Source organism: Cavia porcellus, unplaced genomic scaffold, assembly GCF_034190915.1.
Source record: "Cavia porcellus strain 051 isolate PalLab524CR breed Dunkin Hartley unplaced genomic scaffold, mCavPor4.1 scaffold_14, whole genome shotgun sequence".
NCBI lineage: Eukaryota > Metazoa > Chordata > Mammalia > Rodentia > Caviidae > Cavia > Cavia porcellus.
This window is the reverse complement of record NW_026947497.1, coordinates 8,397,788-8,421,506: the sequence shown is the minus strand read 5'-3', so window position 1 is coordinate 8,421,506 and position 23,719 is coordinate 8,397,788. Positions and strand designations below refer to the sequence as shown.

Sequence of the window (23,719 nt, the reverse complement as noted above, 5' to 3'; positions counted from 1 at the left end):
GGATCCCTGCTTCACCCCTTTGGTCTCTGGCTCTTTCTCCCCACTGTGTACCTTAACTCCAAGCAGAAGTTTGGGGGTCTCACTTTGAGGGTCCCTGATAACTGGAGCCAGGGAAAGAGCACTCTACCTATAGTTCATTACTTCTTTTAAGAAAGAAAAAAAAAAATGCCTTACAATACAGAGAAACTTTTGACGTAGAGAGAATTTCATTTGGCTAGTAAGCGTCAAAGGTGGACATGGTCTCTGAGGCTCCCAAGCCTGTGACATTTCTGCTAGAGCCTGTAGCAAAGGTTAAAGACCTCAGAATGGAAGGGCTCTTTCCCTAGAGCGCTGCTTTGTGGAGAGAAGGAGATGTCTGGGAAGGGATGGGTATAGGCAGTCACGAAAATAACAGAGCATAATGATTTATATTTTTAAAAAGTTTTATAACAAAACACGAAACTTTCATTTTCACAAATTCACCTTTGGTAAGCCTAAATAAATAAATACACCGACAGCCGGTTTTGAGAGGCACGCCCTCTAACTCAGGCCCTGGAGGCTTGAGATGGGTTTGAAGATGAGGTGGGATTTATATCGTGAAAACAGACAGCTCAGGAGCCTCGGTGGCACAAAGCGGGACACAGAAGTGGCCAGCAGAAGGTGACCTGGTGCCTGGAGGAGATTTTCAGGAGAAAGCCTTCACTACAAGAGCTTTGAGTGGAGGAGAAGGGACAGAGGGAGGAGGCTTCAGTGTCCAAATAAGCTTTTAGAAAGGAGGCAGACAAATTACTTTCTGTTGATGTTATGGAGTTTAAAACTATTCAGCCATGTTCGCTGTAATAAAATTAACTGTATTGATATCAGGCAGCTGTGCAAGAAAATTAGCATCCCTACATTAGCTCACTAGAACATTTGCAACTGATGTTTACCTAGAGCCTGTGTGAAAGGACACTGAATGAAAATACTCCTCGCTCCATGTCACGGGTCAGTTGTTATATACCTCACTTTTTCCTTTCCTCAGGGAGATGCTGGAGAAAGTGGCCCCAAAGGTGACACCGGAGAAAAGGTACGATTCTGTGAAATATGAAAGGGTCCTTGTGTAAGAAAGCGTGTGAATTCGTACGGAAATGGAGGATTTTGCAAGTGGAGTCACGCTAGCTTAATAGGACAAGGGCAGAGATAATTCCCCAAGGTCAGAGCGAATTTCGACCTTGGATTTATAAAATGTTCTTCCTCTTCATCCTATCTACAAATTTAAACATTTTGAAAGAAAAATGCTGTGTCAACAATTCTAAAACATGCACAACCAAAAAGTTTCCAATCCTGTGGCTTTCTAGGAATGCAAACACTCGACTTGTGTGTAACAGGGGTCCTCCATTTAAATGCGAGGATGGAAAAGAGAGCCCCCAAAATGACTCCTTTGTTCCGGTTGTAGGAGACAGCATGTCAGAGAATTGGGACAAAATGTAAAAGTTTGATCACAAGTTGTCATCACTTCATTAGGGTCTTTAGCGCAGTCTTAAAAATTTGCCTCTCCTTAAAGCCTACTAAATCTATATATTTTTTTCAACTTTGGTGTTTTCTTCTTGGCCATTTCCATCATGATTAGTGGTGACTGTGCGGGTGTCGGTCTGTTTGTCCTCCTCCTCTTCCCCTCAGCCTCTGTCATACCTTTCACCTAGATGGATACTTACACATCTCTGACAGTGTGACATCTCTGATGTAGGAAGGGTTCCACTTCATTTTACAGTGTTAAGAGTTAAGAAAACATTTTAAGAAACCAACTAACTATACAACGGACTTGAATGCAAATCAATTGATTAAAAAAAGAATTATTATTTGGGCTTAGAGTTGAGGGTCAGACACTTGGAAAATTATTACAGTGCAAATGGATAATGGTTAGTAATAAAAACATGCCCACAAAATAAACAGAAATGTATCTCTTTCCTTCTCATTAATATTAATATGAATATGGTGTGGGGAGATGAATCAATGACACCCAATAGCAACAGAGCTCGTGTCTGAGCAGATACCTAAGAATTAGAGGAAACTGGGTTCCTTGGAGACCAGGCTCTCTGGCCTTAGCGCTCTTGAGGTTCTGGAATCAGTAATTCTTGATTGCGGGGACCATCGCCTTGGGCTGTCTCCAGGACAGACTCACCCTAGTTGAGTATTTTATTTATCTGCCATGTCTAGGTATCTTGCTGCCATCAAAGATGACATGAAACTGTGTCATACAAATAGGACCAGAGAGATATTCCAACTACCCTCAAGCTCAAATTTTGAAGCCTTAACTGTGTAAACCTGGATGGCAGTATGTGCAGTTTCTTCTTTTTGCTTGAAATCAGAGGTCAGCCAACTCTTTCTTTAAATGCCACAAAAATAAATATTCTCAGTTTGCAGCTCCCTACAGCCCCTGGCAACGCCTCAGGTCCGCTGTTGCAGCGTGGAACACAACCACGCAGCCCGCAGACAGGTGTGGCTGGGTCTTATGATCAGCCCTGGAAATTTTAATCCTATAATTTTCATATGTTGTGAAACACTGTTATTTTTACTTTTTTGCCACCTAAAACTGTGACAGCCACTGTTGGCCAATTGGTCTTGCAAGTGACCAACTGGATTTGGTCACAGTTGTCAACTTCTGCACAAAAGTGTTGAGACACCCTACATGGAAGGCAATTTCTTCACGCGAAAAAAAAATTTATACCAAGTCAGAACTGTGCCTATGTGGGTTTATGGAGAACATTTTACACTTTTGAAAGGCAGGCCAGTCTAATAACATGTGTTTTGAAATGAAATTCCACAATTGTAAAGCCACCTTTTTCTTTGAAAAGACCAAAGCATCTCAAAGGAATACTGTTGTTATTTTATATATTAGTGAAAATCATTTACCATGCTGACTCACACATCATAAACTCTCAATAAATACTAACTTCTTCTACCACGTGGAAATGGAAATCAATAAGATTGGTTGTTTCTCTTTTTTTATCAAAAAGTTTTATTAGTCAGCTGAAATTAAGTACAAAAACGGAAATCATTTCTATAAACTTTCGATGGATCTAAACGGGGGATTGTAAATAGGAATCTGTAACATGTATAATATGTAATCTGACCTGCAACATTCTTCCCAAGAATGCTGTAATTGGAATATAATTTTTGATGTGTTTTTTAAACATTTCCTGCTTCTGTCATATAATTTGTTTCCCGCATGTTGGAAACACTCTTCTTGAGGCCTTTTTGTTCATTATGTGAAGCTCATTCATCATTCACCAAGGTTAGGATGTAAAATTTTTTTAAAATGCTTCTTTTCTGCCATCGATGTAGTAAATTACATCATTGACTGATTCACTTTAATAGGATAGGATTTTTTTTCCCCTTTGATCCAACGCAGTGCCTTGGGATGGTAAAGCAATCTAAGCCGCTCCAGACTGATCATCTGGAAATGCAGTGGGACTATAAAAGCTCCCAGGCTGGGCTGTCTTTGTGACCAGCAACTGCAGTGCCCTGGGAGCCTGAGAATCACCTGCCGGAGGCTGATTTCAGTCCTGAGTTTCGGCGGGAGCGCAGTATTCCATCCTTTGGAGGCCACCCCCCTCCCCGGGGATTGTGGCGACTGTCATAGTGGATCCCTGTCTGTCTCTGCCCCCCGGGAGTGGGTACTCGTGTGACCCTGTCATGCACTGTTCTCCTGCTGATGCAAGAGTTGCTCCTTCATGCTCTGGGCATTGCTGTCTGCTTTCTGCTCGTTCCCTTGGTCACACCACCTTCCTCCTCGACATCTGCATGACATTTTTCATACGCAGCCTCTTGAGTGTTTTCAGAAAGCACAGAATGTCTGGAGCTACCCACAAATTCTCCTAAACGCCTGGCTCTCTGCAGCGCCCCCTGCAGCAGTCAGCGCTGACCTCTCCCTTGTTCAGTGAGTGCCATTTCTTAGATGTGCGCTGTCCTGCTCTCCCAACTCCTCGCCTCCACTTTTCTCCTTCATTCTGTTACTGTCTTTCTCCCTCTCCCTCTGGTCCTCTCCTGGCTCCCAACTGCCTCTCTCTGTACTAGAGACTGAGCCCAGGGCCTTCACACTGAGCTACAGCCCATCCTCAGACGTTTTTTTTGAGACAAGATGTCTCTAAGTCACTCAGTTGTACAGATTGGGCTGGCACGTGGGACCGCTCTGTCTCAGCCTCCCAGAGTGATGGAGTGACGTGCAGGCTTGTGTCACCATGCCTGGGCTTCATTCTTCAGCTTGAGTTTAGGACTCACTTCCTTGGGGCAGTCTTTAACCCCGCTCTGAATGCTTAGGTCTCCTACCACATCTTCTAACAGCTCTGGCTATCGTTTCTGTCATAATCCTCAGCACACTTTAGTATAATTTCTTTTTTAATTCTGATATTCAGCTCACTGAAAAAGCAAAAATAAACTAGATGATGCTGGACTATTCTAGTCTCAGCACCAACCCAAGCTCCTAACACAGCTAGAAAAGATTGAGTGAAAAACCTTTAAAATTTTTTGTAGAACTCTATATTCATAGAATGCTAGAGGTCTTTCCTTTTTAAAGGAAAGGAAACAGTATTCATGCTTGTAGTCAGTGTTTTTGTGATATGCGTGTATCTCATGTCGCGTATCAGCATGTCTAGTGTAAAAACAGAACAGCGGCAGGGACTGTCAGCGCGTTGCTCAGTGCTGTCTCTGGCTGCCAGCATCCCTAGATGCAGAACACGCTTGGCACCTAATCAGTGCTCACTAAATACCTCGGGATGAGCAAATGAATGCTATGAATGTGCTGCCCATTCACTTTCTGTTCCATATGTGTTTTATTAGCACATGCATGTAATTATCTACTGAGTGTTGCATTTAAACATAATCACAAGTAAAACTAGAAATTGGGCTTTGGTAAGAAATCAGTGCAATCAAGTTCCTGTGCTCAAGTGTCTGCTCAAAGGGTGAGAAGAGTCTGCCCCCACCTCTGACTTACCCTGGGCGAATTTTTATTTCTAAATCAAGGCACTTATGAAGCTAGGAACATATTTAAGACATGATGATTTGGGGGGGTCCCCTCTTTAATCCTGTGTTCACTTTCACGGTGGGAGGGGTACTATAAACACACCATGTTAGGTCTGCTTCTTGTAGCATTATCCTTTAAAATGTTTAACTTATAAATGTCTTCCACAAGTTGCCTTGCCACTTAAAAGTTATAAAAATTCCTGGAGATTTCACAGCTTCAAATCTTTAAAACGAGAATAAAAAATATCACTCTTAGCTGTCTATCAAATGAAATCTCTCAGATTTCTACAAAATAAGTCCACCTTTGGAAAGGTGTCCCTTTCTTTCCAGCCAGTTTCTATGAGGAAAAAGCCCAGTTTTTTGTTCTTACAGCGGACAATCTAACCACTTTCCTTTAAAATACTGGAAAAAATGTTTAACTACAAGCCACTTACTTACAAATCTATCTTAGCCTTTATGTCCTGTTGTCAAAATGAAATAAGCCAACAATTCGTTTCTTATTCTCATAAAAAGAACACAGTAATAGAATTTAGCAAGTACCAAATTCACTTAGTTTCTAGTTGCTTCAATTCCTTTACCTATAAAAGGGAAATAATAACATCTGCCCTGCTTCTTGGAAGTTTTTTGAGTCATAAATGAGATGAAAAAAGGAATTTCACAAAGTCAAAGTTGCTTTTATTAATTCAAACGTCTTACTGTGCAAATTATTGCAAACCTGGCTCTTTAGTGTTAACAGCTTTCAGACTTAATAGAAATAAAGGTAAGTGTTTTCTTAGCCACGTTATTTCACCTCCCATTTGGAACTCAGCTGAATGTTGATGCCTGGGGAGAGAAGAGGAGCGTGGTTCTGCAGGAAGACACTAGCTGGAGTTCTCTACTTTGTTTAGTCTCATTTTAATTTTTCTTTGGCTAATAGCAATTATAGATGTCACAGAAACTCACCTAAAAGCTGATCTGCCATTTCATTCTCCTACCAAAGTCCCTCCCCTGCCCTCCTGAAGGCTGTTTCCTTTTACTCTTTGACTGCCAAACTGTTTTAAAACTTCTGTTTGAGATTTGGTCACTCACATACCAGATGCACAGCGAGCATGCAGTGCCATCAGGCTGAGGCTCAGCAGGGCAGCCACTGACCACTGATGAAGTGGGGCAGAAACACAAAGAGGTCTGAGAAGGGGTCAGAGATGACCCCGCAGGAAGACTCAGGGTGCCGCGTGTAGGATGCTTGCACGAAGGCCACCTGTCCACACGTGAAGGCCTCTTTGAGGCAAAGCCATTTACACTGTGTAGGCGCCATCATGGGAGAAAGGGAGAGGGTGTGAGTGAGGGGACAAGGGCCTGGGGCCTGTGCCTGCCTCCCAGGGAGACTGGTGAACAATTCCAGGAATCCAGAGCCTTTGCACAGACAGCTGAGAAAACCATGCTGTGTTCTTCCTCCCAGGACTGCTGCACTTTTCTCGACAGTCGCAGATGACAGAAGTTTTCTTCTAGGAGTGTTCAGGGGACAGAGAGGTCTAGAAGGAGCTTGAAAGTCCAGGCCCTCCGCTGGCTTCTTTTCAGAAATCAGCAGCGTTCCCCACTCCTCCACACTCTTTTCTCCTCTTACCTGGGTCTGCTGATTCATGAAGCATTTGCTTTAAAGGCAGAGTCACCCTCTTTGAAATCTGAGTGGCATATAATGCCTTTGAAAAAACACTCTCCTAGGGTTTACATCTGTCCCCGTCACCCAGGCGCCAGCCATCACCTTTGACTTCCCGGCGACTGAGTTACACTGAAATAGGTGTAAAGCTGGGCAAGGCCTGTGGTCAGCACTTCCCGTCTGCTGCGTGGCTCCACATCATTAACCCTTGACTCTATCAGTTGAACCTTGGTTTTCTGAAGACCAAAAATGTCAAGGCACTCCCTGAAGATGATGCCCAGTGATGTTAGCCAATTCTAGAAAGAGGGAAAACCAAAAGTTACAGGTCCCTAAATTATAATTTATTGCTCCAAAACACATTGTTCAGAAAGAGGTTGATGCACAGTGTTTATTTAAGGAATATGACCCTAATGTATTTTGCAGTCAGAGTAAACTCATGTTTATAGAAGTACATGGTCTTCTTAGACATCTTATTATTGTCATCTTAGCAGCTGATAAAGTCTTACAGAGCACAGTTGGGCCATTGGGCCTGGCCCCTCTTTGAGTATCCTTGTGGTTAATGGCTCTTTGGTGGGGTGGAGAGGGTTCCTACTCGCACCCCTTATGGAATAATCTCTCATGGGTTCTGTTTCAGGGTGATCCCGGATCATCTGCTGCAGGAATCAAGGTAATAACTATGCAAGTGTTTGTACCACAGGGCTCACAATTTTGAATTTCTAAGCCTCTTCGTTGTGGTCCCTTTTTCCAGCACTCCTGGTGGGGCTCCATTCCTGTTCTGCTAGCATAATCAGCTGCTAAACACAGCAGGACTATGGGGGGGGGGGGTGCCGGTGGCATTTAAATAAGCAGGCTGGCCCTCTCTTCCCTTTTGGCTTGGTTTTATGGAAGTGTGGATTGGTATGTGAGCCATAGGTATAGTCATAAACAAAATGTCCCTCCACCCAATGAAATGGAGAGGAGGAGAATAAAACACGTGATCCAGAAGGTTGGGTCCTCTCTGAAAAGTCATGAAGGCCTCAAGCCTTGTGGAAAGTCTTGTAAGACTGCATTCTTGGCCAGGGATTTAGCTCAGCGGCATAAGTGCCTACGTAGGAAGCATGAGGTTGTGAGTTCAATCCCTGGTACCAAAAAAAAAAAAAAGACTGCCTTCTCATCTTTGGTTTTCTTTGGCCAGGGAGAACCTGGAGAATCTGGTCGCCCAGGGCAAAAGGTAACCTCTCTACCTTAGTGTGTTGTGTGTACTGTATTCATCAATTTACATCTAAAATCCACTGAGTAGTACAAAAATGATTATTGCAAAACGATGTAGTTTTCATATTTTGTATACAGTGTGTTTTGGGCTATTTTGCATTATTAAGGGTCTCGATTGTGACCACAGAAAAATATGAAAAGAAACTCTCTCCATGTTAAGAGGATGCTTTATGAGCGAAAGTCTGCATGTCCCTCCACTGTTTGACCTAACACAGGTCAGCTGGGTTGCAATGCCAACAACTTACCTTGAATGCTCAAAGGTAATCCGCATGTTTCCATCTTTCATGAGAAGTATGTGTTAGGCTGTCTCGATACAGAGTGATGAACAGTTCTTTAAAAATTCCATTCCTTTTCCTTTAATCACAAATGCTTTTTTCTTGATAATTTCTATATGACTCTACCTGTGCCATGAGTGTTAAGTCAGATGAGCTAAATGTGTTAATAAACTAAACTTTAAAACACTAGCCATCCTCATTTAACTAACCAAGCGGTAGCTACATTAAGCTCTTTATCATTGGGTCTTCGTTTCAGCAACTATGTGCAGGGACTGTGTCTAGATTCATAGTCTCACTCACGTCTGAGGCAGGAAGCCAGTGTCACAGTTTACCATCTGAATCCAGTGCAGTCAGGTTTCGGGTAACAGCCGGACGGTAGCTAGCAAGAGACTGTGAATTCCACATTAATTTAAATCTCTCTTAAGATCATGACTCTGCCTTGGTCCAGTAGTTAGTTGATATTGTAGACAAAAATATGAATAGGAAGATGAAATGTACCACAGTAGCAAAAAAAAAAAAAAAAAGAAAATACATCAAACAGCAAAATCATGCCTTAGGCAATCTTGAAGTCATTGCGGAGGCTTTGTTTTAAATTCTGAGTATGGAAATAATTTTTGAGGAAGTCTTTCATATTCTTCTGACATTCTCCAATTTCAAGACAGATTTTCTCTTGCAACTAAGAATCTAGAGTAGATTCTAGATCAGCCCTAGTTCCAGGTAAAGTTGAGTTTTCCAAAAGCCCAGGAAAACTCTGAAAATTTTACTGTTTAATTCCTAATATTTCCTTCTGGTCTTTACTTAAGAAGTGAAATTAGTGATTTAGTCAGAAGTCCATCGTTGAGTTTGCTTTGAAAAGACAACTAGTCTCAGATGAATTAATGTTAAGCCCTTGGTCTTTAAATATTAAAGGCTATGTTGAAATTGCCCTCCAAATCTGTGATTTTATAATAGAGAAAAAATTCCATGAGATTATGTCTCTAAAACACAAATCAAAACAATTTTGCTATAATCTTCGGTTCCACTTTTCTCAGAATGGATGAAGCAAAATGATCTTCAGTTGCATAATAAAGCACTGCTTACTGTGATTCTTTTGAAATACAGTTTGGATTCATTCTGGAAGTTTGTAGCTTTACTCATAGTAACTTTAGATTTCCTTTGTATTTCACTAAAATCAGTTTTAAATTACACAGAAAGAAGACAGTCGGTTCACTTAAAAATTTGAAACCCCTCTAGGTTAATAGAAGCCACATCTATTAACCTAAAGCAACATCTTCTCATTAGCATTGAGGCCAGACCCTCGCCTTTGATGTGGCCTTGCAGTCCCACAGTGATCCAGCAGCCACTGTCTAGCGCAGGGGTTTGGTAACACTCCGTACCGCACCACCAGCTTGAAAGTCAAGGGTCTCCTTGCATGTTGCCAGCGCCAGTAAGAAAACCAGCACACTGCATGGAGCAGGGTCGCATCTGCAGTGCTGCCACTCAGGACAGTGCTGAGGGTTCAGGTTGCTTAAGCCACTTCTCTAGGGTCAGTGCCAGCAAGGTTTAGAAGACCTTGACACAGCACACGCCCAGTGATTGTGACCCTTTCCACGTGCAGGTTTGATATCTAGAGGTCATGCTCAGAATGCAGGGCGATTGCACTGGGTTTCTCTTTGCATAGCTTCAAGAGCAGAGAGTGGAGTTGGGAGATGAGGTAGATGTTTACACAGGCTCCTGGAGGGAATGTGTAGCTCCATAAGGCAGATACTGTGTTTCATCACATAGTTCTTTCCTGGCCTCTGTCTCTGTCTCTTTTTCTGTCTGTCTCTCTCTCTCTCTTTCTCTGTCTCTCTCTCTCCCTCTCTCTGTCTCTAGGTAGGGCTCTCACTATGTAGTTCAGGTTGTTGTTGGATTCACTGTGTAGCTCAGGCTGGCCTGGAACTCGCAATGACCCTCCTGCCTCAGCCTCCGAGTACTAAGATTATAGGCATGTGCCACTGTGCCTGGCTTTCTAACTTCTCTACATCTTTTTAAAGTATGCATTTTGTTTTCAAAGCAATAAAATTAGTTAATATTGATGTCCATCATAAAAGAACCTGACCACTGGACTCTTTCTAGAGATGCAGGGTACTTTAACACATCTTTTAAGGTATATATTTTAATGTTAAAGTAATAAATCTCAAAAGAGAGCCTCTCCATTGAGCACTGTCTAGAAGTCTGGGTTGCTGTCACAGAGGCATGCAGTGAAACGCAGTCCTGATTTTGTGAGGGTCTCTCCCAAGAACGAGTAAAGAGCAAAAGTGAGGAAAATCAACCGTGTAATACACCTCTGTAGAGCGGAATCTCTCGGACAAGTCTTTGTGTAGACCAACAAGCTCGTTCCTAGTTCCGACCCAGCTCTTACGCACAGGCTGCCTGCGCCCAAGGACCCAGCTCCCAGGAGCTCCTGAGGCGAGGCATAGAGGACACGCAGAGGTTAACAGGATGGCTGTCTCTAAGCTGGAAGATGAAAGAGAATTACATGGGAAGAACTGTCTTCCTAAAACTGATAACAGATGTTCCACAGAGGCTAACATTAAATATAGTATAATCTTTCATTGTATCATCTAGTGCGTGAAGGAAATATAAATTTGGAAAAGTTGAATTTGTAGAAATTTGAGACTATACAATAAGAATCTCTGAAACTTTTTCTCACCAAGGAATACACTTATGGCCTATCACACACAAACACGCATGATATAAAAAAAGGTTAAATGCCAAAGTCTTTGTACTTAGCTTATATTGTAAAACATTCCATCCTGTCTTACACATCTTTCTCATTGTCAGAATACAGAGTAAGTACCCATGATACACATGCCCATGCAGTCTTTCTTTAAGCAATTCTTTTAATCTGGCTAGGAGGGAAGGAAGTGATGAGAATTCTTACTGGAAAATAGTGTTATGAATGATATTGTTTCTACATATGTTTGCATGTCTCTGAAGTGATTGTCGGGAGATTTTTCTAAAACAGTGCACAATTTTATTTGTTGTGTAATCCACTGCAATTTGTTGTTTCCAACGACTTTGTAGTTTTTTAAAGAAATAGAGACCTTTTAATGTAATATTTTTGAAAATCTTTCTACTGGATTCCCTTAAGTTTATGAAGTAAATGGTGAATGGAAAAGAAAAAAGAAAATCAAATCTGTAATACTGTAATTCTGTAAGTTTAATTACAAGTAGTCTTTCAATGCAATATAAATTCTTAACAATTTTTCTTTCTTCTCTAGCTTGACCCCATTATATTCTTATTCCCAGTGCAAACTTTCACTTACAGTTTGGACAGAATAGTTTTTCTTTTGCATTCCTGAAGAATCTTTCTGAATTCTAAACCATCAAGAAGCCCATTGCTCCCGTTTGTCTAATCATAGGGTTCAATAAACTAAGTCATTTTGTGATAATATCAGAGGGAGTTGTAGCTCTCCGTCATTTGGAAGTAATGTTAAAGATGGAAAACCAGTTTGTTCTTAGATTTCCCTCTAAAGCAGCAAGAGCCATCTTCTGCTCTCCTGTCTCCAGTGTGGCTGCCACCCACTCACTTACCATTAGCAAAATGATGTGATTCGATTACCTTTAAAGCATTATTTCCACAAATATAGCATCGACCAGCCCAAAACCGACTTTCATTTGTCCTGTAATTCCTTTGTGCTTCTTCAGTGGAATTCGGGAGATTTTCTGAGCAATGTAACCTCTCATCCCTACACTTTGTGCTTAAAATAATGTAGACGATTCTGTGAAAATGAGAAGGGTTCGCCTGATTCCACTGTGCGCCCCAGTATGCAGCACGTAATCTCAGACCTGTATTTGGGAACAGCTGCATGGTACCATTAGCCCTGAGCTGCTAAGCACTTTGCCCCAACTCAACAATTGTCAGAAATACAGGCTGGGAGTTAAGTCTAATCTTCACCATTTACTTATCTTCTCATCATTCAGGAATGGAAAGGAAATCTCACTAGCCTTTTAAGTGAGCAGTACTTTAATGTATAGTGTTTGGACGTGACCATCTGTTCATGCAGCCAACTCTTGATTCTCTGAGGTGAGAGCAGCGTGGAGAAGGGCATGAAGACCCCTCCTTTCTGCAAACAGCTCCTGTGAATCATTTAGCGAAGGAGAGTACAGTAGAGACATTGTTTCTCCTTTCACTTCTCTTTCATACGCTGTGATAGATGTGCCAAGGAAAAATCCTGAAAGATCTGCAAAGTAGTCAACCCAACCCTGAATCAAGAGTTGACTGAATTTCATGATTTCATTCAACTGCTGCAAGCAATGCAGTTTTTTAATGTATTTATACATGCAGAAAGAATTCAGCTAGGAAGCTTTGCCATGTTTTTCGCCAGAGATTGTGACTGAGTGGGTATCCTTCTATAATGCCGTGTGATTTTCCTGTGTAGGGTGAACCAGGGCTTCCTGGGCTTCCTGGACTTCCGGGGATCAAGGTAAATACTGCACGGACAGTCTTGGCTTTGTAGATTGGTAATCGTGAGTCTCCCAAGTTAGAAGGAGATGTGGGGGAAATGAAAATGATATTCTTTCAATCTTCTCCAGCCATGTCAACCAATTAATTTTTAATTAAAAATCAAGCACAGGTATTTAAGGTTTCCCATTGCTACTTAGACTGTATATTCCCACTACTCAGCCTACTGTACTCCTTAAGGAACTGTAAACGCCACTTCACTGAAAGTTATGAAAATTTTATAAACTCTAGACTGTCTCTTTACCTTCATATTCTAATTTTATTCATAAGATCCTACCAAATCTTGAGCAGAACTAGTCTTAACATTCCTAGAAATCAAACAGGCAGCTGTTTTGGGGATTCTGCCATTGTAATAATCCCTCTAAAATATTTGTGGTTCCACTTCCTGTCAGTAACTCTTCCTCAAGAGGGAAAACCATTTCTAAAATGTTTTGATCAAGGCATATACTGTCCTCATACAATTTCTATGTATCTTTTGAAATAATTGTTTAAAGCTTAGTTCTAAAACTTTGTTTTAAATGTTTTGAACCACCTAAAAGAACATGTTTAAAAATTGTGTACAATTTTCACACAGCAACTTACAAGACTTTCTGTAGTTACTCCTTTAAAATCAGCTCCTTATTTAAAATATAAATGCATACTCCAGAACTATGTGATACAGTAACATAATACAATGTTTCCTGACATTGTTCTAATCTTACAGTTTCAAGTCAATCTTGCTGTGCATTGATCCAATCTGAAATTAACATTCCTGCTTTCAGAGTGAGAGTTCTATACGTTGTTTTATGAAATTTCTGCTTGGGATATGTTAAATAATTTTAGAAGTATTAAATTGCAGTGTATATATGCTTGCAATTCAGTTGCAACCAGAATCTTGTAAAGACTTGTGTTTATGAACCAATGCACCACTGTTTTGAGTTTGCAGAGATCTTACGGCATTATATATAATATTTTGTAAGCACATTTGGTATAACTAATAAACATGCAAACTATGTCCTCCAGGTGAACAGTCCAGAGATTTTGGTTTGAGTTTTCCAGGGTGGTATCAAGAAATTTCAGATATGTCCTTTTCATATATTTTTAGCCTTTGGCTTCTCCAACAGAAAGTGCCCAAATGACACCCATTTGCTACGCAGTCAAAGGCACTGACTTATCATCTGCTGGCAAGCCAGGATACCTCCACAAACTCATCTGGGATTTCATATTCCAGGGTTAACGCACGGTGGTGCCTTAGTAACTTCCACACATTAAAAATGACAACTTTTTTAAAATAATGATTAAGAGATCATAAATTTTTTGTAATGAACTTAAGAGTGATATTCAGGATTAATTAAAAAGAACTTCGTGTCATTATAAATCAGCAAGAAGGGTCTTAACAGCCAGGCGCTTGGAAGGCTGGGACCGAGCTTCTGAGCATCTGCCACAAGCGCTTGGGGTGAATGTCAGCCTCTGCTGGCACTTGCTCAGCCATGGGGAGACTCGGAGGTTTGCAGCTCCTGAGCTCAAACAGCTTCTGGATGAGAGAGCCGAGCAGGGGCACGAAGGAACCCATTTTTTCCCTCCAAAGCTGTATATAATATGAATGATGCTATGACTCACTATCATCCTCATGTTTTAAGGTTATATTTCCTCTACACGAAATTTTCCCCTGGGCCCTTGGCATTGCCCTTGTGCCCTGTGGCTCCTCTGAACGCTTCGGCCTCCTGCGGGGTGGGAGGGCGGTTGCTGGTTTCCCACCTTCCTGGAGTGCCTCTGTTCTTGCAGTATGCTTCATGCAAGTCATGGAGCACTGATATCTTCTTTTTCTGTACCTCAGGATGGTAGTGAAAAGAAACTATTAATTGAGCAAAACCCTTCTCTACTTTGTAGAAACACTACTGTTCTGTAGGAATATGAAGCACTGTTGGGTAACGAGCCAGTAGCTGATGTAAATCATAGGGTCTACACTGGCTTGATGAGCTTTGTCTTGTCACCATAATTCCCATAAGAGATACGCTCTCCTTATAGTGTAGTAAGTGCTGGGCGCAGGTCAATAACTCTGAAAAGGAACCAATTTAGGGCACATTAGGATCATTAGGATTCACTGGATGCTCGCAGAGCTACAAGGTTAAAATTTTATGATATAGCTTCATTAACTTAGAATTTCTTCCTTTCTTCCACTTACTTTCCTTCTACGTAGCCAGCCATGGGACAGGTAACTAGGGTTTCGTAGCCTAAGTGCAGGGCAGGGTTTAGAAGATGGGCTGAGTGCGCGAGCATGTGTGGATACAGAATATGTGGTAGCAAGAATGTCAGTCCTCAGCTTCCTAGACGTGTGTGTTTATCTATGCTTCGGAAGTATTTCCTGTCACTATTCATCTCCTTATCTGCGGGGCTACAGAGAGCTTGCAAACACCATTCCTTCCTTCAGAGACATGGAGGAAACCAGCCGTGACATACCGGGGGAGCTTGGGTTCGCCACCTGTTGCTCTCGGGGAAAGGTTGGAAACTTAATGAGCACCCGCATGCCTTGCACGGCGCTCAGGAAATGAACACAGAGCCTAAATACAGACCGCAGACTCATCTATCTGTCACCTCGGGGTCCCACTCAAAGCAGAGAGTTAATACCAAGGGCATACATAATACAAGTCACCAAGAACAGGCATGACTTAATTTCAAACCACTCATAAGCTTCCTGCACATGCGTTTGAAGGCCCATTGGCCATGTGGAAGGCATTTGGAATTCCTATTTCATGCATTCATGGTTCATATAGTGTCAAGATGTTCAACTGGGAAAATTAAATTATGCACAATGTACCATGCAGACATGGATCTTCTGAAATAAGACTTGAGTTCAGAAAATTAGTTTTATGAACAAGTCTTCAAATATTTTTAATGGGTAAAAATCATTGGAACTGGATTTTTCTGATCTCACATAAAAGGGTGAGGTTCCAAGTTACTTTTTTAAAAATTTTTTACATTCTATACCTATTTGGAAAAATGTGAAGACATTGCTTGCCCCTTCTTATGGCTACTTTACCCTAGTGTTTAGCAGTGTAGACCAGGGACTTCAGGACACACCACCAGTGTGTGGTCCTGACTCTGCCCTTACCAGGGGTGCGGTATGGGACAAGTTGCATCATCACTCTGTGCTTCCGTTTTCTCCTAAGATAAGAATCTTCATTGATCGTAGCACAGAGAAATATTATGAGACATAAATGAATTGATCCATGTACAGCACCAAGCCTATAGTCAAAGCTAATACAGTTTCTTTCTGTTGGGGCAGTGCAGAATATTGGAAGCATTGGCTACGTACCTGTTGTGTATATTCTTTCCTCCTGTGAGTCATTTTAAGCGACAGAACATACAGGTTGGTAGACATCGACTGTGAAAACTCCTTTGCCATCGTGGAGCGAGTGGCACTTAAGCATGCAAAGATCAGCCTCTGTTCTTGGACATGAGATCACACCACGCTCCTTTCTGTTATCCAAGCTTTTTCCATGAATGGGGGGTGAAGGATCGCGAGGTCCAGAGGATGTCACTCAGGAAGCTTTCTGTCCAGCTGCTGCTCACAGGAAAAGAAAAAGAAAGCTTGGCCTGCATCACAGTGCCGGACGTTCACCAGCCAGCAGTGCTGGGCTGCAGGCATCTCCACCAACACGCTTTCCTCCGTGCTGGTTTTCCACTGACACTGCTTTTCACCCTCTTCCACTGTTCCTGTTTCTCAGTGCTTTTTTTCCCCTTTCAACACCATTAATTTATCTCACCCAGAAATTAAATTAGAAAAATAAAATGAGCACAGGAGATCCATACAGTAAAATCTGTCCTCAAAATCCAAATAATCACTTAAGTGGCCCCAAAAGTTTTACAACTTGATGTTTTCACTTTGGCTTCTACTTTAGTGAAAATTTGACCTTCAGATCAAGAATTTGACAATTGGTATGGTCTGGGATAATAGCTAATTCTTTACACCATGTCTTGTAAAATCAGACTTGACGTGAGATCTTCTGCCCCGACTTTATAGGTGGCCAAGAAACTGACCTTTGGCGCTGTTAGGATTAAGCTCCATAACCTTACTGAAAGGTACCCTCTCAGCCACTGGAGATGAGGATCTGTCCTCAGAAACGTGAAGTCTCATTTTAAAAGTAGCAGAGAAAAATTCTTGGAAGTAATACAGGGCATAAATTCCTAAAAGAGAAAAAGAAGAAATACTAGCTTAAAAGATAACATTCAGTTATTGTTACTTATAATTATGTCCTCCTATAAACTCCATTTGAAAAGTTGAATACTTTGAGGGTCCAATTGGGACATTTATACAGCCAGAAATCAGAGACTTTTAGCAACCATCATGAAATTCACAGTAAATATAATGAATGTCTTTCATGATGTAATCCTCTTTTTTAAAAATCAGAAATGTTTTCTAAATTTGAAATCTGCTATTGTAGTTCATTTTCAACAAAGCCACCAAGATGTTTTAATTTATACTCAAATTTGATCTTAAAGGAAATCGGTGTTTTAAGGACAGACTCTACTTTCTCATTATTTTTTTTTCCTCCTTAATAATTTTATAAATCCATCACTACCAAACCCGGCTGCCTAGAGGCTCTTGTTACAACAAATGTTATTGCTATAATCTGCAAAAGCAGGTATCACGCTGACTTGAATTCTAATTAGCCTTTAAGCAAGAAGAATATTGTATGGTTAATGCATTCAGTGTCAAGACACATGAATCAAAATTATTGGTGATGCTTTTAGCACCCAGGCAAAACAGCACATATTTTTTTCAAGCACTGTTGTAGTATTTTTTGAGCAATGAAAATTGGGCCTACTTGGGGGTAATAAATATCATGGAAAAGATGACTTAGTTTAAGCTAGTATATTAGAGGTTTTTAAGACCAGTTTAGAAAAAACATTTTTACTCTTTTAATTGATTCTGAATTATAAAAATAAAACAAATGGTAATGCATAAAAAACTAGAGATTTTTCTGCAGGCAAAGGCTAATCAGAAGTTTCTGGTCATCCTTGTGCTCAACAGATGCTATGTTCTAGAAGTTTACACGGGAACCCCTGGTGAGCCATGTGTGTACGGATGGACACGGCTCTTCCTTTCTTGCCTTAACTTGCAGCCCAGATGGTTCGCTTGGTTAGGCGGACTGATAGGAGACCATCAGGCCACCTAAGCGCTTACTGGCTCTGCTCGTCTTCATGAAGAGTGTCCTTTATGTAAAACTGACAAAGGACTCTCAGGTCAGCTGGCCCAAGGACCATTCAGAAGATGGAGTATGGTCCTATGAGATCCTTTCTTGCTACTTATTAGATGTGGATTTTAAAAGAGCAATCAATGTTTCATTATGGAATTCTAAGATTCAATGAGATCTTTGTATTCATTGTCTGATTTTAGGAAGAGCATATTTCTAAGGAATTTTTCCACTGTTTTCTCAATTTCTGTCACATGGAAAACTAGTGTTTGCTGCGTCTATAGTTAATTGAGAAGGTTGTGGTTAGTGATTGTCATTGTCACTGTCTTTCTTTAGTTGTTGGCCAGAAGACATAAAATTTAAGCTGCTATTTCAATAGTATATTTAGGTTTTAAAAAGTAATCACATATGAGTTGAAGCGTTAGTATCTTCCCTTTATCTTACAGAAAATAAGGCCATTTGTCTATGGCTAAGTGTTCTAGTTTACTTCATTTCTGTGTGTACATATCACCCATCTTTGAAAGGAAAAAAAAACACTAAAACCAACACCCTAATGCACAATAGAACAGTTTTGGGGGTACAAAAACTGGATTTTTTTCAATGACAGTATAGATTAGTAACTGTGACTTACATACACTGACTTTAATACTACAAGATCAAGATTGTAGCAGCCCAGATGGTTCGCCGTGATTAGGTGGACTGATGTGAGGCCATCAGGCCTTCCACAGTCCGTGAGGAAGAGGCCTTCTGACTTCAGGCCTGTCCTGTGGATGGCTCTGCATCTTTACGGACATTGGCTGTTGGCTCAAATCAGCAGTCGGACTTTGAGATCTGTTTGCATCCTGTTGTTCTTCACAGCAGCAGCCTAGTAGGCCTGCATTTTGCTTAATCCTGAGTCAATAGTGTGTCTTCTGCCTTCCCTTCACCCCCGTGTAGTCACCAAAATTACAGCCGCTCCTGTAACCATCTTCTCGCAAAGAAGTGTGTCATAGACCGAGCAGCAGGACCTGGTTTTCTTGTTTAACTCATTGATGATAAAATATTAACCCAAGGATAAAACTCAAAACAACCTAGGAAGAAGTTAGATCCTAGAACCTAAAATGAGACCTTAAAGTGAAGCCAAATTAATCTCAGTTTTGGAATCTGAGGCTGTGATAGGCCCACTTTGCAGCCCCAACAGCAGAGCTGAGATCTCTCTTTCTCTGACAGCCACTTAGTCCTGGTTAGCATGTGGTTTGCATAGCAGAACAGGCGAGCTACCCATTATGTTCTAATGATTCAAACTCTGGGTTGTGTTAAGGATTCGGGTAAATAGTGTGGTATGCATTTTATCCCCGGGCTTTGGTTAAGTCATAGTTCTGTGCTTATTTTGAGAGTTAGATGGTCTGTTTTTCACACTTTTCTTTTTGTTCCAAGAGTAAATCTAGTTGGAGATGTTTCTAGGACCAGGGAAAAGAAAACAACAGAAACAAAGAAAACATTAAATATGTGTTTAATCGTGAGGTAGGGTAATGGGAGGAGGAAATGTTAAGACAAAATATTCCTCTCTCTTCTGGTCCCTCCCTCCCCTTTCCCTTCTCCCCTTTTTATTTTTCTCTATGACTTTGGTGAGCATCAACTTGCCCCCAAGCTGTTCACCCCCAGTCTCAAATGCCCTTCCCCACACAGCCAGCAGCTCCAGAGTGAGAAATCCCAGCTGACTGTCATCAACGTGGTCTCACTGATAACACAAGCAAAAATACGCAATGCAGTCATCATTTTTTCAGTAAAAGACACATTGCCATTGACCCCCAAAGTCCTCCCTCTCTCTTCAAACACACAGATCCCTTGGTTCTGGTCACTTCCTGCAGCCGCCCTGGAAATCCTCTTTCTTGGGTGTCTGGAGCTGAAGTGTTGTTGCTACCCGGATGTCTGAACTGATAAAGTGTTTCCCCTTCGTGGCTTCAAGAAGAGCCAGAATTCACATGGTGCTGGAGCCGGTGAATGAGACGGATGAGGAGCCCAGAATGTTCTAAGTGCCTGCCTTCCTGCTGGATGGCGCTCAGCAGCTGCATTCACCGTAGTATCGATCACATCTCATAAGACCCTCAGGAGGATTCCAGAACTGCTGCAGAAAGTGGCAAGGACAATAGGATGCATTTTCAAGCAGGAGGTAGAGAGGATATTTTGAGGGGGATTAATGTCAATGTGTCTTTTACTGCGATATGTTTTTACATTTAAAATTCATTGAATTCTTGATCACCTTATTTTTTATGTCATAAGCAAGTATTTGATATGATTTTAGGGTATTCCTGCATTTCTCTTAGATATTTTAAGAAATTCTGGAACCTTTCAACTGTACATCGGTCTTCGTTAGAGGCAAGAGTTTTTTAAAGGATCAAACTTGTGTATGGATATTTAGTGCATATGACCATAACCTCCTTCCCCTTCCATAAAGGAAGAAAGTCTAGTCTTGGAGAAGCTCTCACTTCTCTCACATACTTCTGATGTGTTTGAAACCTTTTTTCATTTTGTAATCTTACATGCCCTGGTAAATGGGTATTGTCTCATAAAACAATGACATGCTCAGATGAGAAAACTTAGGATTCGCGTTCGAAGGTGACCCCCAGAGTCCCATGGGCACACTTTGAGAACCTCTGGTATAAGCTCAGGAGGGAGGAAATAGCCCAAGCAGTGTCACATTACGGGTACCATATTGCTGCCCTCTTTACCCCAACTGATCCTGAAGCCTGACCATCTCCCCACATCCTGCCAAGGGATAGAGAGGGTGGAGATAATGTGTCTACGGTGACTGAGAGACCTCAGAGCGCATAAATGTAAAACTGTGACCCTAACATTAAATAGGTGACTCTTTCTCCTTTGATAAATTGAAATAAAAAATGTTGAAGATCTTATAAACATGGTAGATGCTTTCTTGGAATGTCAGGTAAAACTAATCATCCTCCAAGCCTTTAAAATTAGCAAATATCAATAGTACTAAAATGGGGAAGGTTGTCAAATGCATTCTACTTTCTGTTGTCAAATTTTCTATATTCTAAGAGGGAATTTTACATATTCTCTACTATAAATGACAAAACTTTTGTCTGGACAGTGAGATGGTAAAGTTTTATTTATTTGTGAATTATTGAATGGCATGTTTTACCTTTCTGTAAAGTAGGCACTAATCTAAATAAGAAATGTGTTTTCTGCCACACTTACCCTTTTCTTATTTTACTAGTATGCTTTCCCAGTGCTTCTACTTAACTTGCTAAACATAATTTTATTTTTACTCAAAGGTATATAAGAGTTGGTGTTAATCCATAAGCTTTCAATCTACTAACTTGCAGTAAACTTCCTGATCATTGTGCCTGCCTGTCAGGCGTGAGGTCATGAGTGATCCCCAGTGCCCAAAAAATAAAACATCCAAAAAAACTACTTATCATTATAATAACTTCGTGTTAATATAGCATTTCTCTTGAGCATAGAGAGGGGCTATTTAATTTGCATACATTATTTTATTAGGAGAAACATTTTATTTATAAATAAATGTGTTCCTTCTAAGTGTTGCTTCTGAAATAACAAGTTAAACATTTGGTTTACTAGAAACAGAATGGTTATCATTGCTTTCTCTAAATAGATTTGAGATTTGTATGAAGAGACCCACCCAAAATTGTCTGCAGATCCCTCTTCCCATTAAGTGGGAGGCTCTGGGGATGGTAGGACAGGCAGTTGTAGAGAGTTTCCAACAGTGAACCTAAAACATCAGGCCCATCCTATGTTTTCCCCCACATCAGGACCATGAACACCCAAGTCAGAGATAAATTATCTGAGTGGTTTATCAATACAACATGTGTGGTGATGGTAACGCCTTTTGTTCCCCACCCCTTCCCTGATGTTTTCTATAGCATATTTTAAAAGTACACTTGTCTGAAACTAGTTGGTGACACTTTAACATATCACGTAAAACATCTCTGTACCTTCCGCTCACCTCCACATACCATAAAACAAAGGATGAAATACTGCTGCTCAGAAAAATTCAGATGAACCAAGAAAATTATCAACAGCTCCAGAAATAATCTAAGCAAGTAAAAAAAAAAAAGTATGGACACAGAACCCGTATAGATTTGTTAGATTTTTAAGTAATTAAACCATTATATTTGAGCTTAAAAAGAAGATAAAACTTCATGGCCATTCAAGATAATGGGAACACTTGCATGGGTATTTTTTGACCTCAGATATGTAGTAGCTTTTCCAAAGCCAATTCTTCAACTCTCTGGTTCCAGCTCCGACTTAGTATCCTACAATTCAAGCCCATTCTGACATTATTGTAATTACTGTTGGGCTCCACACATTTAGGGCTCAGTCACATGACAGCTGCGTGTCACAGATACCAAATTTCCAGGTACCTGCACTTTGGCCTGACTTGACTGCAATGCTCTATTTACCATTAGTTTAGTATAAAGGGTAAAAATAAGGAGCCAGATGCAGAAGTACACAGGGAAAGATCTGGAAGAGGGCCAGCCCAAAGGACCTGTCCCTATGGACTTGGGATGTCCACCCTCCTGGAACATGCATGTTTACCCAATTGGGAACTCTCCTGTTTACAGCAAATAGCTCCCTCTCGGGGGGAAAACACTACATTCAAGTAAAATTCCAATAGAGGGAGATGAGTTTGACTTTCTCTACTTTGTGTTCACCAAATACTGACCTTGTTTGCCTGTCTTTTTAAAGGGAGAACCAGGTTTCATTGGTCCTCAAGGGGAACCAGGTTTACCGGGGTTACCAGGGACAAAAGTAAGTACACGTCTTTCTCCTGCCCTCCTTTCTGAACTGTGTTAAGATGTGGGGTAATGCTGTGGTTGAGGTGACCCAAATGCAGTGCCTTGCAGAGAACTAGTCTGCCCTTTAGCAACCCCTCCAAAAGGAAAGTTAATTCAAGAAAGCCTTAGGTGAGACACCAGGCTGGTGGTCTTGGCACTTCCAGTTGGCCTCTGGGTCCTCCTGAACTGTTCCCAGTGCTGGTAGCTGTCTGGCCACGTGGACGGCGGGGCGGTAGGAGAGACAGAGCTCACTCATCCTGCACTTGGCCACCCTCCTCAGGCTAGACTTACAAACCCAACACCTCGTTATTCCGGTCACCCTCCAACTTCAAAGGAAAGTACAGATGTCACATGGAGTCCCAAGTGCTTCTCTCCAAAAGGACCCGCCCTGAGTGCCATCTGCAGCGATGCTCTGTAATGAAAACCACCTCGTGAGATCATCTCCTTGGCAGCCCCAGCAAAGGCCTGGGGAGCACCCACTACACGCTGCCATGCAAAAAGACGTCACCCCAGAGTTCTCTTTTTATCTACCCAGGAAGACACAAAAAGGTGCATCTCACATGGTGGCCCTGGCTCACGAGAGGCTCGTGAATCAGACAAGGGACGAAATTCCATCCAACTGCATTCTCTTTTGTTCCTACCGTAGCAGGCTTTGCCCAGTGTGTACTGCATTCACCAGAAACGAGCCAGGGATGCTTTCCAAGAGTGGAAGAAATATGTTTGAGGTCTGTTTTGCCGGGACGGTCCTGATTTCCACTGGTCAAAGGAAAATAACTCTAATCTTAGTGAATGGAAACTATGCATGGCCTGAGGGGGGACTAACAGAGCGGGATTATGCAAAATTGTTGTTTTTCTTAAGACATTTCTTTTTTGCACATAACCAACTGTCAGGCTTATTAACAAAGGATGAAGGGTGCCTGTTTTAGCTTGGAGAGATTCACATGAGAAATACCTCTCTGGAAGAAAGAGAAAGAGAATAATGATCCTTCCCTGCTGATACGAGGAGCACTGCATTTCCTGTGGCTAGTCTTCTGGAAGAGCACGACATACTGAGCAGGGAATGCCACCTACAAACATTGGTGGCATTATGCTGTGACACAAGGGAAGAAGAA

At 41.4% G+C, this 23,719-nt stretch overlaps 1 protein-coding gene and 1 long non-coding RNA gene across 2 annotated transcripts in view; one reads left to right on the top strand and one right to left on the bottom strand.

Annotated features, from left to right (window-relative positions):
• Col25a1 (collagen type XXV alpha 1 chain) overlaps positions 1-23,719 on the top strand; it is a 408,157-nt gene that overhangs the window by 333,302 nt on the left and 51,136 nt on the right. Inside the window, exons 15-19 of the mRNA XM_063260619.1 lie at positions 1,001-1,045; positions 7,251-7,283; positions 7,791-7,826; positions 12,549-12,593; positions 22,519-22,581. Coding sequence (XP_063116689.1) covers positions 1,001-1,045; positions 7,251-7,283; positions 7,791-7,826; positions 12,549-12,593; positions 22,519-22,581 — 222 coding nt within the window. The remainder of the gene's footprint in view (positions 1-1,000; positions 1,046-7,250; positions 7,284-7,790; positions 7,827-12,548; positions 12,594-22,518; positions 22,582-23,719) is intronic.
• LOC134478665 (uncharacterized) lies at positions 10,883-16,852 on the bottom strand. The gene is made up of 2 exons (XR_010051413.1): positions 15,927-16,852; positions 10,883-14,669 (listed from the first exon to the last, which is right to left on the bottom strand). It is a non-coding gene; the product is annotated as an uncharacterized LOC134478665 (long non-coding RNA).